This window comes from Alternaria incomplexa (genome assembly GCF_024043165.1).
Source record: "Alternaria incomplexa strain BMP 0042 chromosome Unknown scaffold_8, whole genome shotgun sequence".
NCBI lineage: Eukaryota > Fungi > Ascomycota > Dothideomycetes > Pleosporales > Pleosporaceae > Alternaria > Alternaria incomplexa.
Window position 1 is genome coordinate 718,767 of NW_026249857.1, and position 15,259 is coordinate 734,025.

At 53.5% G+C, this 15,259-nt stretch overlaps 6 protein-coding genes across 6 annotated transcripts; 3 read left to right on the forward strand and 3 right to left on the reverse strand.

The window, feature by feature from the left end:
• Positions 1 to 427: 427 nt before the first annotated feature.
• Positions 428 to 1,725, forward strand: J4E90_006047 (uncharacterized protein; the record flags this gene model as incomplete). Its single annotated transcript, XM_051435596.1, has 2 exons — positions 428 to 958; positions 1,006 to 1,725. The coding sequence occupies 2 exons, from the start codon at positions 428 to 430 to the stop codon at positions 1,723 to 1,725; spliced, it is 1,251 nt and encodes a 416-aa protein (XP_051290454.1).
• Positions 1,726 to 5,514: 3,789 nt separating this feature from the next.
• J4E90_006048 (uncharacterized protein) lies at positions 5,515 to 7,256 on the forward strand (the record flags this gene model as incomplete). Its single annotated transcript, XM_051435597.1, has 3 exons — positions 5,515 to 5,571; positions 5,623 to 6,213; positions 6,261 to 7,256. 3 exons carry the CDS (start codon positions 5,515 to 5,517, stop codon positions 7,254 to 7,256), a joined length of 1,644 nt encoding a protein of 547 aa, XP_051290455.1.
• A 1,983-nt stretch (positions 7,257 to 9,239) lies between these two features.
• Positions 9,240 to 10,659, reverse strand: J4E90_006049 (uncharacterized protein; the record flags this gene model as incomplete). The annotated part of the gene is made up of 2 exons (XM_051435598.1): positions 9,240 to 10,443; positions 10,490 to 10,659. The coding sequence occupies 2 exons, from the start codon at positions 10,657 to 10,659 to the stop codon at positions 9,240 to 9,242; spliced, it is 1,374 nt and encodes a 457-aa protein (XP_051290456.1).
• A 777-nt stretch (positions 10,660 to 11,436) lies between these two features.
• Positions 11,437 to 12,333, forward strand: J4E90_006050 (uncharacterized protein; the record flags this gene model as incomplete). The annotated part of the gene is made up of 2 exons (XM_051435599.1): positions 11,437 to 11,608; positions 11,657 to 12,333. 2 exons carry the CDS (start codon positions 11,437 to 11,439, stop codon positions 12,331 to 12,333), a joined length of 849 nt encoding a protein of 282 aa, XP_051290457.1.
• Positions 12,334 to 12,893: 560 nt separating this feature from the next.
• J4E90_006051 (uncharacterized protein) lies at positions 12,894 to 13,611 on the reverse strand (the record flags this gene model as incomplete). The annotated part of the gene is made up of 4 exons (XM_051435600.1): positions 12,894 to 12,986; positions 13,039 to 13,104; positions 13,158 to 13,402; positions 13,464 to 13,611. The coding sequence occupies 4 exons, from the start codon at positions 13,609 to 13,611 to the stop codon at positions 12,894 to 12,896; spliced, it is 552 nt and encodes a 183-aa protein (XP_051290458.1).
• Positions 13,612 to 14,667: 1,056 nt separating this feature from the next.
• On the reverse strand, positions 14,668 to 15,259 carry J4E90_006052 (uncharacterized protein; the record flags this gene model as incomplete). Its single annotated transcript, XM_051435601.1, has 3 exons — positions 14,668 to 14,904; positions 14,956 to 15,131; positions 15,199 to 15,259. 3 exons carry the CDS (start codon positions 15,257 to 15,259, stop codon positions 14,668 to 14,670), a joined length of 474 nt encoding a protein of 157 aa, XP_051290459.1.

A 15,259-nucleotide genomic window follows, 5' to 3' on the forward strand; every position in this document is an offset into this window, starting at 1 on the left:
CATCCAACCCTCGCTTTGCCACGGCACACCTCGGGCCGCGAGCAACATGATGTTGGCTCGGAATGCCTGGGGGACACATGGAGTCAGCTATAAGATCACTCGGAGCTCAAGGCGGGATGGGGCCACCAAAACGCGGGGCGCCCTTGACTAGACAAAGAACTACAGGTACCAACTTCCTCTTCTTCCTTAGCTATCCGCATCCTACAGCGAAATCGACGTAACTCGGACCCGCTATTTACTCTTTCCTGAATCGTTACTGCCACTTGATCTGGAAGACTGCAGCTGAGCAGGACCGAATCCACACCTGTCACGCCCTACGACAAGCGTAGTCGATAGCTGGATATAAGACCCTAGCTATCTTCGCCAAAGGCCACAACCTATTAGATCAAGACTCAACATACATCTACCTTACATAAAATACTACAACATGGCCATCGCATCCATTCTCGAAAACCTCAAGGCTGGTGACTCTCCTGACCTAGAACTCGTTCACCCTACCGAAGCCGAAAAGCAGATACAGTTCAACGCAAACGCGAACGAATGGCGCGGTGCTCTATCCAAACCTGCATACTTTCGTCGCGAGGCCACACTTTCGCAAACAACCCTAACACGTGATGGCGGCATTTCATACTGGATCCTAGCTGACCCTGACAAAACTGTGTCAGAAGACCCTTGGAACCCAAATGCAGGCACCAAACTACCAAAAGGCACCCGACTACCACTAGCGAGCTGCGAAACAATCCGGAAGAAGGCGCTCGTATGGCAGAACGGAGAACTCAAGGAGGTCATTTGTCATGGGGTCGGCAGTGTATTCTGCGCAAAACCTCTCCGCGGGAAGAAGGGGGGCACCTCGTATGCGAGCAGGATGCTAACGGAGCTTGGGAAGAGCTTAAGAACATATCAGACAGAAGATGGCCAGGAGTCTCTGTTCTCAATCCTATACTCTGACATCGGGCCAGTGAGTAGCTCTGACATTCTGAAAACGGACATTGCTAACAAAGACAGAAATACTACGCCAAGTTCGGCTGGGAACCTTTTACTTCGTCACACGTCTCTATCCCTGCGAGCACATCTCAAGACACAAGCAGCTTACCCACCGCCCGGCCACTGTACGCGCAGGATCTGGAGGAACTATGCAAGATCGACGAAGCGCTTCTCCGCCGGAGCCTAGAGTCGCGACCCAAGGATAGCAACACTGCAGTCGCAATACTTCCCAACATCGAGACGATCCAATGGCACCACGCGCGTGAAGAATTCGTCGGCAACGAGCTACACGGCAAGAAACCCGAGATCAAAGGCGCGGTCGTCGGTACGGAGAAAGGCAAGCGCGTTTGGTGTTACTGGACAAGGATGTGGTACAATGAGAACCCAGCTGAGGCCAAGGGCAACACACTGCATATCCTACGGTTGGTCATTGAGGACGATGGCTTCGAGGGCTCTTCGAGCAGCACGAACGGCGCATCGGAGAACCAAGGTCATGGAGCTGCTATCGCGGCCCTCATGGCGATGGCCCAGCAGGAAGCACAGAAATGGAAGATGGAGAACGTGGAGATGTGGGCGCCTTCGCCGGCGGCGCTGGCAGCTGCTAAAAAGCTGGACCCGGCTGCGAACCTCATTGAGAGAGACCAAGAGAGCATCGCGGCCTTGCAGTGGTTTTCAGAACACGACGGACCGGTTGCTGACAAGATTGACTGGGTCGCGAATGAGAAGTACGGATGGTGTTGAGAAGCGGAAGGCGCGATCCGGATTCGATAGATTGATAGATTTCCATGCATTGCTGCCACCGTCGAATAGCTCCAAGCTCGTTGATGTGATGATGAGGGCGCAATGTGAGCCCGGTATTGCAAACTGTAATGGGAGGGTGTGAGATATCTTCCTTGACCAACTGGCAAGCCAGAAAGGATCAATGAAAATAAATAAAGCCTGTCAGATTGCCATCAACATCCTGCTTTCCAGTGCGGCCGAAGCACACAACCAGTCAGCTGAGATCATCGCCATGACCGCCGAAGCAGTCATAAAGCCTCACTCTTGGATGTCGAGGCTGATAGTCATCAACCAGGTTGGAGATTCTGTGGCTACTTAGAGTAACTCAGAAGAGGATGCATACTATTAGAAATGATTCTATGAAGTCTGCGCTACTATTAGTGGTTGAAAAACGTAGGGGAGTTGGGATGACTTAAATGATCGACATGAAGGAGAGAGGGTTTGGGTACGGGTGCGACGCTGGTGATATAGACACGACTTCTTGGCGCTGGCTAGCGCCGCACAGACCGAAAGCGACATTTTCGAAGTTTTGTGGGGCGGCAGCCGAGAATTTGCCGCCGACGTTCTGCCGGCCCTGCTAGCTGGGCTGCCGGAGTGCTGCCGACTGGCCGTGCGCAACCAAAGGACAATAACGCTCGTCGTTTCCTGAGCACAAAGTAAATATATACACACCTCACGTTGTCAACATGTTCATGACCAGAAATCTAGTGATTACCTTCGGAAGCTTGTGATTCAGGAAGGACGAAGTTCGTCATCGGCTGCTGTACAGAGCAATGCACGATATTTTCAACGTTCAGAGATGTGCTGCGCTTTCATACCACTACACTCTCGCTGTTCTTCATTCAGTAGTCGCCAACTGCCGGATATCGCCTCTCATCCAGCAGCCTCACCGACCACATTCGGAACAGCAGTTCTCGTTATACCTCTGTGGAGCGGCATCACCCGCTCTGAGATTACGAAGAAGCTGCTTCTAGCTGTACACATTGCTGGCTATGAACTCTACCCCGGACGTATACATTATGCGTTACTGTAATAGAGTGTCATTACGAAAGGTACTGTGTACCTCCAGGCCGTATCATTGTCTGCATGTTTGCAAATACGCGCTTCTATGTATGCAGCAACCACAGTATAGCCCGGATGTATTCGCGCTACTACTCCTACATTCAACTCACTGACTATCAAAAATTTGGCCGATATCCAGCGTGATGGACTGCCTGGCGCATCTGATCTCATTCTTAGCCCCACTCCAAGATGGACGGGACCTCTTCATGGACCGTGAACCAGGTTGACTTTTCTCTCATCGGATAGTGGAGCCCGGAGACTTCGCAGTACTTTGACTTTGCGTTCATGACCTACAAAACGTATTGAATTGCTACCGGCTCCATCATGAACGCAGAGAGTGGGAAATATTGAGCCAACGTATACGTCTAGTTGAGCAGGTTTGCTAGAGATCTTGACACCAGTTCGGCTATTCTGAGAGGTACATCCTTGAACTTACCGCCATCCAGTCTTTTCACGTATTACTATTAGAATACAGCATGCAAACAATGGGTCGTGACAAGAGAGAATTGCTCCAAGACATGTTGAGCAGCCTACAATGAAGTAGAGGCTTGAGGTATCCGATATATCTTTACCGACAGTTCCTCAATCCAAACGTACGCTGAGGTGAGCCAGGCTCTGCTCTGGTTAATCCTCAAAGACATGATAAGTCTATGTATGCGGCAAACAGGTAGGCTGCTTTACACCTATTGAACGCCTCCTTCGTTTCCAGCGTGGTGTATAGGGCTTTCAACCGCCTTTACTACTGACACAGCTGGTACCGCAAGGCGCCACTTAGATTTCAACCCAGTCGGCTTCAATGCCGCTACGAGTCGGGACAAAGCCAACCGCTCAAGGAAACACAAGCCTACCGCCCACAGCCAGTGTTCCAACGAATTGACGGACTAAAAACCGCCTTTGGGAAGTAGAGAGGTATTGTCTTTGACATGAATTCCTGGAGCGCATGTGCCAACAAGCAACTGCTCCTCCTTTGTCGGCCTAAATGCCGCTTAGGTGCTTTTCATCGGGTCTTCCAGCTTGCTGGTGGCTCGAGGAAGAGATCCTTGATGTAGCCTCCCGGGTTGCATATGAGCCGTCGTCCTTAAGGCACAGTCCTCTTTCAGTCCCCTTGCTCCACTAGGCCGGGCAAGACCTCATGAGCTATTATGGCCTGCGCCAGAGTCGATTCGAGGTCATCAGGGTCGTATGTGAGCCGTCGTCCTTGTGCCAGACTCCCCTGTAGTCTCTCGCTGTAGTCTCTCGGGTTGGATATGAGCCGTCATGCTTGCGCCAAAGTCCTCCTGTAGCCTCATCGCTTCGCTAGAGATCAAAAGGCTTCGCGCCTTATTCCAGTCCTGCTGTAGCTGCCTGGGTGCAGTATAAGTCGCCGTTTTTGTGTCTGGATCTTGTTGTAGTCCCGTCGCTTGACCGCTTCGAGCAGGGTGCTGTAAGCTGTTGTAGCTGCCTGGGTGCAGCACAAGTCGCCGTACTTGAACCTGGATCTCGTTGTAGTGCCCTCGCTTGACCGGTTCCAACAGGGTTTGGTAGGCTGTCGTAGCTTATTTCAGATCTGTAGCTGCTTGGGTGCAGTACAAGCCGCCGTATTTGCTCCAGGGGTCTGTTGTAGTCCTCTCGCTTGGCCGAGCTGAGTAGGGGTATGTAGGCTGTCACGACATAATAGGGTAGTTCGTTGGGGATACCGGTGGCGGATGCGTGGAGTCAGGAGGTGGTATTCTTTGTCGGAGGCTCGTTGAGCTTAGTGATCTGTCGCAGCTCGATGGTGCAAGGGTGTACTTAATCGACAGTTTCCGGCGTGTGTCTGGTCGAGCAAAGCTTCCTGCGCTGTTGTCGCTACCTTGAGGCGCCCACTGCTATTCGCGCAATTCCCATCATGACCCGCTTGTTTTCCCGCGTCGGTCGAGCGATGTAATGTTTTAGTATGAACAGTGATCTTGTATTTCGCGTGTCGGCAGGTTCTACGAGCGTAATAGTGAGGGGATTGGCGTGGATGAAGGTGGGCACCGCGCTGTTTGATGGATTCGAATGCCATGGAGTCTGCACAAGAGTCATATTGTAACAGGGTTACGATGACTACAAAGGTTTCGAGATGTATCCGTCGCCACTTTACTCGCCTTTAAATTCTTCTATCGTCGAACGGCGTCACCTCGGATGGGTAATACGATGAGTACCTAGTTATGCGTGCACCTCATGAAAACGAGCTTCACGTGAGCAAAGCATTGAGATTCGATCTGGCTCTAGCGAAACAGCGATCAATCACCTTACAAATGTAACGCATGGTATACGTTGAGCCTTCGCCGATGGTGTCATTCGTTGGCGCCGACATCGCCATTGACGCAGGCACCGCGCATGGCGGGGTTGGACTTGTGCGTGTGGCGGGGCAGGACAAACGCAATTGCATTCAATGAAACACAAATGCCTTCGCAGTGTGTTTCCGTTCGTAGACAATCATCAATCAGACTACGGCGACGCCAATGGTGATCATGCAGCGGCCTAGTCGACGCGTGCAGGCGATCCGGAATTTGACAGGGCGAGACGCGGTCCCTTGACTCAACTGCGATCCCGGAGTCATCACAACATTTTTCCCCACGGGGACCTTAACTTTACATCGCTTTTGGGACATACACGACAGCCGTCACCAATTACACTTTTTGCCTTTGCATTTCGCTAGATTGTTGATTGGTATTACACATAATGTCCTCCCACACAGCATCGCAGCGGTACCTGAGTACCCGAGGAGGATCCTATGACGTGAGAGCGACCCGGCGAGAATGCGCTCAGACGGTTGCTAACAGGGCATAGTTCTCCTTCGAGGAAGTTGTCCTCAAGGGTCTCGCTTCCGACGGCGGCCTCTTCATCCCCGAAGAAATCCCCACGCTGCCCGACGACTGGGCGTCCAAGTGGAAGAACCTCTCCTTCGCAGACCTCGCTTTCGAGATCTTCTCCCTCTACATCTCCCCGTCCGAGATCCCGGCCGCAGACCTGAAGGACATCATCCACCGCAGCTACTCCACATTCCGCGCACAAGATGTCGTACCCACCGTCACACTCGACAAGGAGAAAAACATACATCTGCTGGAATTGTTTCACGGGCCTACATTCGCCTTCAAAGATGTCGCGCTGCAATTCCTCGGCAACCTCTTCGAGTACTTCCTCGTGCGCAAGAACCAGGGCAAGACCGGACGCGACAGGGAGCATTTGACCGTCATTGGCGCGACAAGTGGTGATACTGGCTCAGCAGCCATCTACGGCCTGCGCGGAAAGAAGGATGTGTCGGTCTTTATCATGCACCCGCATGGAAAGGTTAGCCCGATCCAGGAAGCGCAGATGACGACCGTCATGGACGCCAACGTGCACAACTTGGCTGTAGACGGCACATTCGACGATTGTCAGGTAGGCGCATCTTCCATCATACCCCCAGACACAACTAACACGCCCAGGACTTCGTAAAAGCGCTTTTCGCAGACCCCGAGATCAACAAGACGCACCACCTCGCCGCCGTCAACTCGATCAACTGGGCCCGTATCCTCGCCCAGATCACCTACTTCTTCTACTCGTACTTCGACCTCATCAAGCAGGAGTCCTTCCTTCCCGCCTCCACCGTCCGCTTCGTCGTGCCCACCGGCAACTTTGGCGACATCCTCGCCGGCTTCTTCGCGAAGCGCATGGGCCTGCCAGCCGAGAAGCTGGTCATAGCCACAAACGCGAACGACATCCTACACCGCTTCTGGGAAACTGGCAAGTACGAGAAGAACCCCGTACATGGAAAGCAGGCTGAGGGTGGTATTCCCGAGGACGGCGCCAAGGCGCACGAGAGCGGAGTCAAGGAGACGCTGAGCCCAGCCATGGACATTCTCGTCTCGTCCAACTTCGAGCGGTTGCTCTGGTTCCTGTCATACGACGTGTACAGCTCAAACTCAGACGCCGTATCGCAACGAAGGAGCCAAGCCGGCGACCATGTACGGAATTGGCTCAACGACCTGAAGACGAACGGCGGCTTCGCGGTCGACAAGCAGATCCTCGAAGCAGCACAGTCCGATTTCGCCTCATATCGCGTCAGCGACGAGGAGACCCTCGAGATGATCAAATATGTCTTCAACGCAGAGTCATCAAAGAGCTACGTCCTCGACCCACACTCCGCCATCGGTATCGCAGCAGCACTCCGCTCAGCTGAGGTGTCCAAGCCTCCATCCACACACCACATTGCGCTCGCAACAGCACACCCAGCCAAGTTCGCGAATGCGGTCGAACTCGCGCTGCCAGAGCAGAAGGAGTACTTCCAAGAGAAGGTACTGCCAGTTGAGTTCAAGGGTCTCGAGGACAAGCCGCGCAGAGTCAGCCATGTCAAGAGATCAGAAGGCTGGCAAGGCGTACGCAAGGTCGTCATTGCAGAAGTAGAGGCAGAACGACAAGCTGCGGAAAGCGGTGCGCAGTAGATGGTAGATAGGCTGGGTATAGACAGGCTTTGTTTACGCATCTTTGCATAGACCATAAATGGTAGCTGTCCTGAGAATAGATCTCAATTATGTTGTTCATGCTCTAAACTTTACGCAATCACGAATCTCCATGCTTGAAGTAAGTCATCCCCCGTCCTTTCCGCAGCTTGTCGTTCTGCCTCTACTTCTGCAATGACGACCTTGCGTACGCCTTGCCAGCCTTCTGACGTTGAGCAATCCCCTATTGGCAAAAGTTGTCTTGCAATAGGTGTCCTTTTCGTTTTCTCCAGACATATCACTTCACCAGCACTCGTTGAGAAAATCCTAGTCCAACGCATCCTCAGCTACCTACTGAACGGGTCTTTACATTAATCTCTCTCCTTTGCGTTAGCATCCCTCTCCCTAACCACTTCAGTCTCGAACTCCAAACCAGCTCTCCTTCTCACAGTCCCAAAAACAGCACTACTATCGCACCTCCTCCCCCTCTCCTCCCCATAAACCCTCGCCTCCTCCGCAGCCTCAAGATACATCTCTCCAATCCCCAACCTCATGCCATTCTCCCTCGCAAGACTAACCCCATGACCCACATCCTTGATCCCAAGCTCCAACCCCGAAGATGGCGCCTGGCCCTCCGCGGGGAAGTAACTTCCACTCGTCAAGCGTTTCGAAACGCCATGTGCGTACATCCCGAAGTTCTCTTCGATTAAGGATTCGAGGACGGAAGCAGGCAGCCCGGTTTTAGAAGCCAATACGTGAGCTTCACTGAGGAGAAGCATGAGTCCTGCGGTTATGAAGTTGCTTGTTGTTTTCAGCAGCAGCGCTTGAGACGGTTCTTCACCCACTCTAATCACCGCGCGTGCGATCACGTTTTCAAGGAAGGGCAGGATGGGGGTGATGGCAGATGCGGGGCCCGCAATGGCCATCAGCAGTCGTCCGGCTTGGGCGAGGGGTGTGGCGCCGAAGACGGGGGCGGTGATGTAGGATGCGCCTGTGGAGGTGAACTGCGCTGTTATGGTTGATGTGGTGGTGGGGTGGACGGTTGTTGTGTCGATTATGGTTTTGGTGGTCAGGGAGCCGCTGGAGAGGATGGTGGAAGTTATGGTTTGGAGGGCTGTGTCGTCGCTTACCTTTGAGTTATGAGTTCAATATCTTTACGCTGGGTATTTGATGAAGAATGACTCACGGAAATGAATATCACGTCGCAGTTTTGAACCAAGTCTTTGACCCCCGAACAGGGCGTGCCTCCGATTTCTTTCAGGGTGTCACCCCGTGAGAGAGTTCGGTTCCAGTACTTCAGTGGTGGTAGACTGTGTTGTATAAGATGTTTCTGGATGTTGGTCGCCATGGCTAGACCCATTGATCCTAGACCTATCCATCCTAGTCGTAAAGGTTGTGTGGACATGTTGGCCGAGTGTAAAAACGAGCACTTTCTGATAGTTGAATGCTACACTTATCCCTAGGTGAAGTGACTCAACTTGAAGACGCAGGTATGAGCATACATGCACACGAATCGAGTATGCAGTACACTAGTGTGTATTAGGCAAGCGACTATCTGATATAACCGGATATTCCAGGAAGAGTGTGGTCGCGGAAAAAGCTTACAGCCTTGCACAATGTTAGTATACCAGAGTAGGGATACCTTGTGTAAGGCCAGCAAAAGTAGAACTACGAAAGGATCAGCTGCATTGCACGCCATCAGTGTAGCTTGCAACAAGAGCTCAATGCTGAATGATACCATTCCTTGTATTTTGTGAATAATGTAAATAGTACAAGTGATGCATGGAGGACCCCAAACTCCTGGCTATGCTGATGATCGTAGATGAACCAATCTCCAATAGTTCTGCTTATACATCTCGCGACCAAACCGTGAAGGCAATCCACCACATCCTATTTCCCTCGCGTTTGTTGTTGAATCCAAGCCGAGACTCTAGAGGACGAGTGCTGCAATAGCACTGTCTTCAGAGGCAGCGTACCTCCAGAAGTCTACTCTTCGTCCTCATCGTCGTCCACCACACGTCTCCGCTTCGTCCGGCTAACAACCACCTCATCGTCGTCGTCATCGTCGGCAGCAACACCACCCCGTGCTCGCTTGGGACTCGCCGCAATACCCTCATCTGGATCATCGTCGTCGTCCACGATCTCCGGCTCCTCGTCACTAGCGGCAATAAAGTCATCCTCCTCATCGTAGTCGTCTTCGCGATTCCTCCTGGGGCCACCGTAGTCCTCGTCGTCACTCCAGTCACGCCGTAAGCCACCCTTCTGCGCGTTCTTCTTCCGAGCTGGGCGGTCTTCCAATCCGTCAATGTCGAGACCTCCTGATGCGCGACCGCCGGTGCGGCCCATAGTGCGGTTTGCACGCTCTGCCTGGCGCGCTTCGTGCTTCTCGCGGGCGCGCAATTGCCTCTGTTTCTCCTTGAATGTAGCTTCCTCACGCTGTCGGCGGAGCTCGGGGTCTTCGTCAACGTTGATAAACGATATGGCTTGGTCGGCATCGTCTCGGCCCTTTGCTGCGACCTTGGCAAGGTCGTTTTGCAGCTTTTCCAGCGCGGCGTCTTTTGTGTTCGACGTGGGTACGACATTGAGGGATGCCGTAAGCTTGTTCGTGACGCGCATAACGTTCGCTTCCTCGTACGGCGCAACCAGGTATGTGTAGCTCTCCTTCTTCGCGCTTGTCTTGCCATTCTTCTCGTCTTTGACAGCCGTTGGCGTGGGAATCTTGGGGTTGACTTGCGGTGGGGCTAGGGTGTTCGCATCGATGTCGTACTGGGTTGTAGGGTCGGTCGCAAGTTGAAGGGTTAGGGAGCCGTCTGACCACCTAAGGATCCGAGCATTGGACTGTAGGACGGCGTTATTCGAGGGTGAGCGTCGCCATCTGACCGTGGTCATGGCGGTGTTGTAGGCTGAGAAGTGCTCAGACGCGGTGAGCTTGGAGTGGTGGTCTGTGGTCGGCGGCTGGAAGGTCTTGTGATCGAATGCTTTGTCTTCGAAAGACAAGAAGCGCGGAACTTTCAAAAGGTAAAGCTCGTTGTCGGTGGGCTCGGGAACGGGATGTCGCGCCAGGTCGGCGTCCATGTATGCAAATGTCTGTTGCTCGACCTCCTCCACAGCTTCTGGTGCCCTGACGCGATCTGCCCGTCCCTCATCGTCGCCTGAATCGAGCTCTGCATCATCAAGCTTTCGGTGCTCACTAAACACGTCAGTCTAACACTGGGACTGGATTCTTCGCGACCTACGCTGGCGCATCTTCACCTGCATCTCCGTCTCCGTCGCCAAACAGGTCATCTTCATCATCCTCGAGACCGTTATCCTCCACAGTGTTTAGCGGCGTGCCATCGTCGGCGTTCCCAGCAGGAGTTGCCTGGCCATTGACTTCTTCGTCGGAGAGCTGGCCCGCGTCGGACATGGTCGCGGTTGGTGGTTTGCTGGTACCTCTGTTGGTATCGTATCCAGACTCTTCAAGACAGCGATGCGACCGTAGACCTAGAGTTGCGAGTAAATTGACGAGATAGATGCGGTAAAGGTACGCGCACCGATTGATGGCCGCGATGAACAAAGTTGCGACCAGTAACCCATGAGAATCGCGCTATCCCAATCCATGCTAGCGTGCCGCCCCTTCTCGATGCAGCCCTTAGGAGAGTGGGCCCAAAAAGCGTGCCCGCTCGAGACGTATCACCAACATCCTCCCCCTCAATCCTCTTGCATACCTTCATAAGCCGGCCTCTCTAGGTGCATTGGACGTATCCGCCCCGTACCCCCCACACTAAATTCCACGAATCCGCAAATCATGGCCTCTTTTTTCGCAAACGTGTAAGTTGCTTGGCACATGCTCCCCTTCCTCAAATGCTCGCGCCTCCCACCCCCAGTCCACGGCCTGAAACATTCAGGCATTTGCTGCATGTCGTCTCACGATTTCACTTTCTGATATGCACCACTTTTCGGCATCTCCCTGCCGTCTTATTGTGTTATAACTTGCGTCTGTCGGAGCCTGAAGTTGTCTTTTCCTCATTCTAACAACTTCACCGATAGTCGCCAAGGATTGGCTGGTCGATCCAACAAGGGCCAACAGCAGCAGGGCAAAGGTGGCTCCGCGTCGCCAACCACTCCATACTCGGCTTCACCAACAAACCAACAACCTCCAGGCCAACCGCCTATGCCCCATTCTCCAGCTCTTTCCTCTGCCATGTCGTTCGAAAGCCAAGGTGCTCCGTCGGACGGGTCCGTGCCGTCTGGCTCCCGCAGACCGCCTTTCTTCTTCCGCGAAGAGTACTCCAACTTGATCGTCAAGGGTAACTTTATGACTTTGGCTGCGAAGCCGAAGCTAGTCGAAGAGGGCGAATGGCTTGCACATCAAGGTACGTTTATACTTTCCAATGCCCCGATATCGCTAAGCATGTGACCAGTTGTCGAGCAGTACAGGCTACTCGAGCAAATGATTGAAATCATCAAGGTAACAGACGACCGGACAGGCAAGCCTGTCTGCAACCCAGATACCTGCCCTACCATGTCTGCTAGTGGCCACACATACACCTGGCTGGACAACAACAAGAAGCCCATCAAGATCCCCGCAATCCAGTACATCAACCTCGTTCAAAAGTGGATCGTGGGCAAGATCAATGACCCCAACATCTTCCCCACAGACACCACAGCCATCTCTATCGGAGCATCAACCTACGCATCTGGTTCTATGACACCAACCTCAACGCCACAGCCTCTCGGCCCAACCAGTTCCAATGCCTCAATGTCCCAACTCGCCGGGCGCGAGTGGCTCGGCAAGTCGTCTGGCTTCCCTGAGACTTTCGAGGGCGACATCAAGAGTATCTACCGCCAGATGATGCGATGCTATGCACACATCTACCACGGCCACTGGCTGGACCCGTTCTGGAACGTGAGTGCGTACAAGGAGCTCAACACGTGCTTCATCCATTTCATCAACGTCGGCAAGCTGTTCAACTTGATCGGCGACAAGGAAATCGAGCCCATGCAGCCGCTGGTCGACCTCTGGGCTGAGAAGGGACTGCTTCCGCCAATCACAGCGGCCAAGGAGGCAGGTGGGCAGCAGGCTGCACCCGCGTCTTGAGCGACAAGAGTATTCCACTTAAGTAACGAAATGGGCGCCATTTGACATGGAACACCACATCAGCAAGCTATCAACATTTATCGCCTTGCATGGGTAGCGTGAGGGGTCTGGGAGGGGATGATTGGCGTTCTGGCATGTATTACGATTTGCGCAATGTAGCCCTACATGTGAATAGAGCAATGGACAGTTCTGAACAACTTCTCGGATCATCACACACATGCAGTCAAAACAGCAGCTAGTAAGAAGAGACTCAAATTTGACAGTACCACGTAAAGTAACCAGAGAACTGATTTCCCAACGATCCCAGAAACGAAATGTCATAGTACTTCACACAAACTCCAATGGCGAAAAGAGAAGAGAAACCATGTGTCTCCGCTCCACCATCCGATCTGACATTTGACACCGATGCAAATACATTTCATGGGTCCGTGGTTTTGTAGAGATGCGTCATGGCTGGGCTCTGCCACAACGATGGGGCGTGCGTTCGTTATAAGAGGTCTGTGCTAGCAGACGGTTGGCATTTTCGTGACTCGCTATGTGACGGTTCGCGCTCGCCGAACTTAGTTGTGACCGGCCTTGCGGAGAGAGTTGCTCAACCACTCGAGACCCTCGTAGAGACCGTCACCGGAGGTAGCGCAAGTCGACTGGATGTACTGCGGGGGGTTAGCTGACACGCTTTTGAAGCAGGGGGGACCCGGAACATACCCAGGCACGTTGTCGGAGGCTGTGAAGACCAAGCTTGTCGGTGATCTCAGCGGCGTTCATGGCGTTCTGACGCATTGTTAGTCGTTTGGACATTTGTGTTCACGGCTGTTGAAACCTACAGGCAAATCCTGCTTGTTGGCAAAGACAAGGAGGAGAGCGTCCCGCAGCTCGTCCTCGTTCAACATGCGCTGGAGCTCCTCACGCGCCTCAACAACACGGTCGCGATCGTTGCTGTCAACGACGAAGATGATACCCTGGGTGTTCTGGAAGTAATGCCTCCACAGAGGACGGATCTTGTCCTGACCGCCGACATCCCACACGGTGAACTGAATGTTCTTGTACTCGACGGTCTCGACGTTGAAACCTGTAGGTCGAAGAATCAGCGCATTGTCCTGATTGAGCTCATGCTGCACATCGCGACGTACCGATGGTGGGGATGGTGGTGACGATTTCACCGAGCTTGAGCTTGTAGAGAATGGTGGTCTTTCCGGCAGCGTCAAGACCGACCATGAGAATGCGCATCTCCTTCTTTCCCCATAGCTTATCGAACAGCTTCGAAAATGTGAGACCCATGATTGCGGTGGGTGTGTGTGGTGTGTAGGGCGGGTGAGTTGGGAGGCGGTGTATAGACTCTCGAACCTGCGACACTAGTTGTCAGAAGAGGGTTGAGGAGAGTATCGTGGCCTTGTCGGCTGGTATTGAGCACGGTGACGGGAGTCGCATGGCCGGCGCAGCCATGTTGAGCGCCCGTTGCGGAGTCGACTCGAGGCCACGAGGGAGCTGGCCAGGCGCCGGCTACGGGTTGGGCAAAGCAAACGCAGAAAAAACAATGCAGCGGCGATTGACTTACGGACAGGTTCAAGAGAGTCGGTGGTATTCGGGGATGGGGCGGGTGGATGTGATGTACTCTAAACGATGCACAGGAAGGGCTGCGTTGAAGAGATGTGGTGGAAAGCGCGGCGAAGTCTGGGCACTGTTCGTAAGCTGGCAAGTGCCACTGACACGTGACAAGGGCGGCGATCGCTTATCGTCGTTTTGTTGAAGGAGTTGCGGTGAGAGGCTTCTTGCTTTCAGCTATTCCTTTACTTGGAACGCTTCTTATGATCGCTACTAAAAACTTGACACGTTTTGGCTCTCCTGAAGGCCGGATGTGGAACCCAAGGCACCCATTTATGTTCGGTTGGGCGATCAGCTGCCCCGGGATTGCGTGAGCTCCAGACCCACACCTATCCGCACTACTGACTGGGCAACCGCTGTATACTGACGTCTGGTCAACGCGTGTGTAGTTCGTGAGATATTCTGGGTCGCATTGATCAATGCGCATGCGATTGTCTTTCAGGGTGACCGAGGGACGCGGACCACTCAGAACACCTTGAAGTCTAGCAACGGGACGGCATGAACCAGCCACATCAGTAAGTCGAGGCCATTCTCCTGGTTTAGGCATCAATACTTCCAAGAAGACAACATCACATCATCGAGTGGACACATGGTTACTGTAAGGCAGCATTGACATTGATGTCGTATCAGCTAATCTCGCCGTATCCTCGTCACCCGCAATTGTCTTCTGCTCCGGTCGTTCATCTAGCTTGTCGCTCGAGTACCTCGACTACCCTGACTCCATCCGCGATCCTAGACCTCGGTGGCCATGGCTCCGGCTGCCCGGATGATGGTACGGAAGCACAGCGAGACGCTTGCAATCCAAAGGCCACTGCGAACAAGTGTAGGCGCCTGAGTCGAAGTGGTGATGTAGGCGGCGGTGTAGGCGACCCTGACAGCTAGGAACGAAGCGCTGAACGAAGCGAGCTCGCCCTGCGGCAAGCCAGCCATGTTGCCGAGGATGACGGCGCCCATGAAGAGAGGAAGGTTCTGTTACTGTTAGTCCGACGGACGTTACAACAAGAGTCGATCAAATCTCACCTCCATCCCGTTGGCATGACAGGCCTCCATACGTTCGTACTTGGCGTAGGTCTCAGCAGGCAGGCGCTTCTTGAGCTCGGCCTTCATGTCGTTGGAGCGCGGGCTTCGGTTGTCCCACTCGAGGAGATTGCCCCGAGTAGCGACACTCACAGCGAGAGCGTGAGGAAGGAACGAGACTGGACAGAGAGGAGCTAGGTCAGACTACCGATCGAACGTAACCTCCCAGGAACAGCATGTACATACGGATGAGGTAGGCTGGGATCGCCAGGACCGAGGCGTTGTAGCCGTCGAGGAAGGAAGGCAT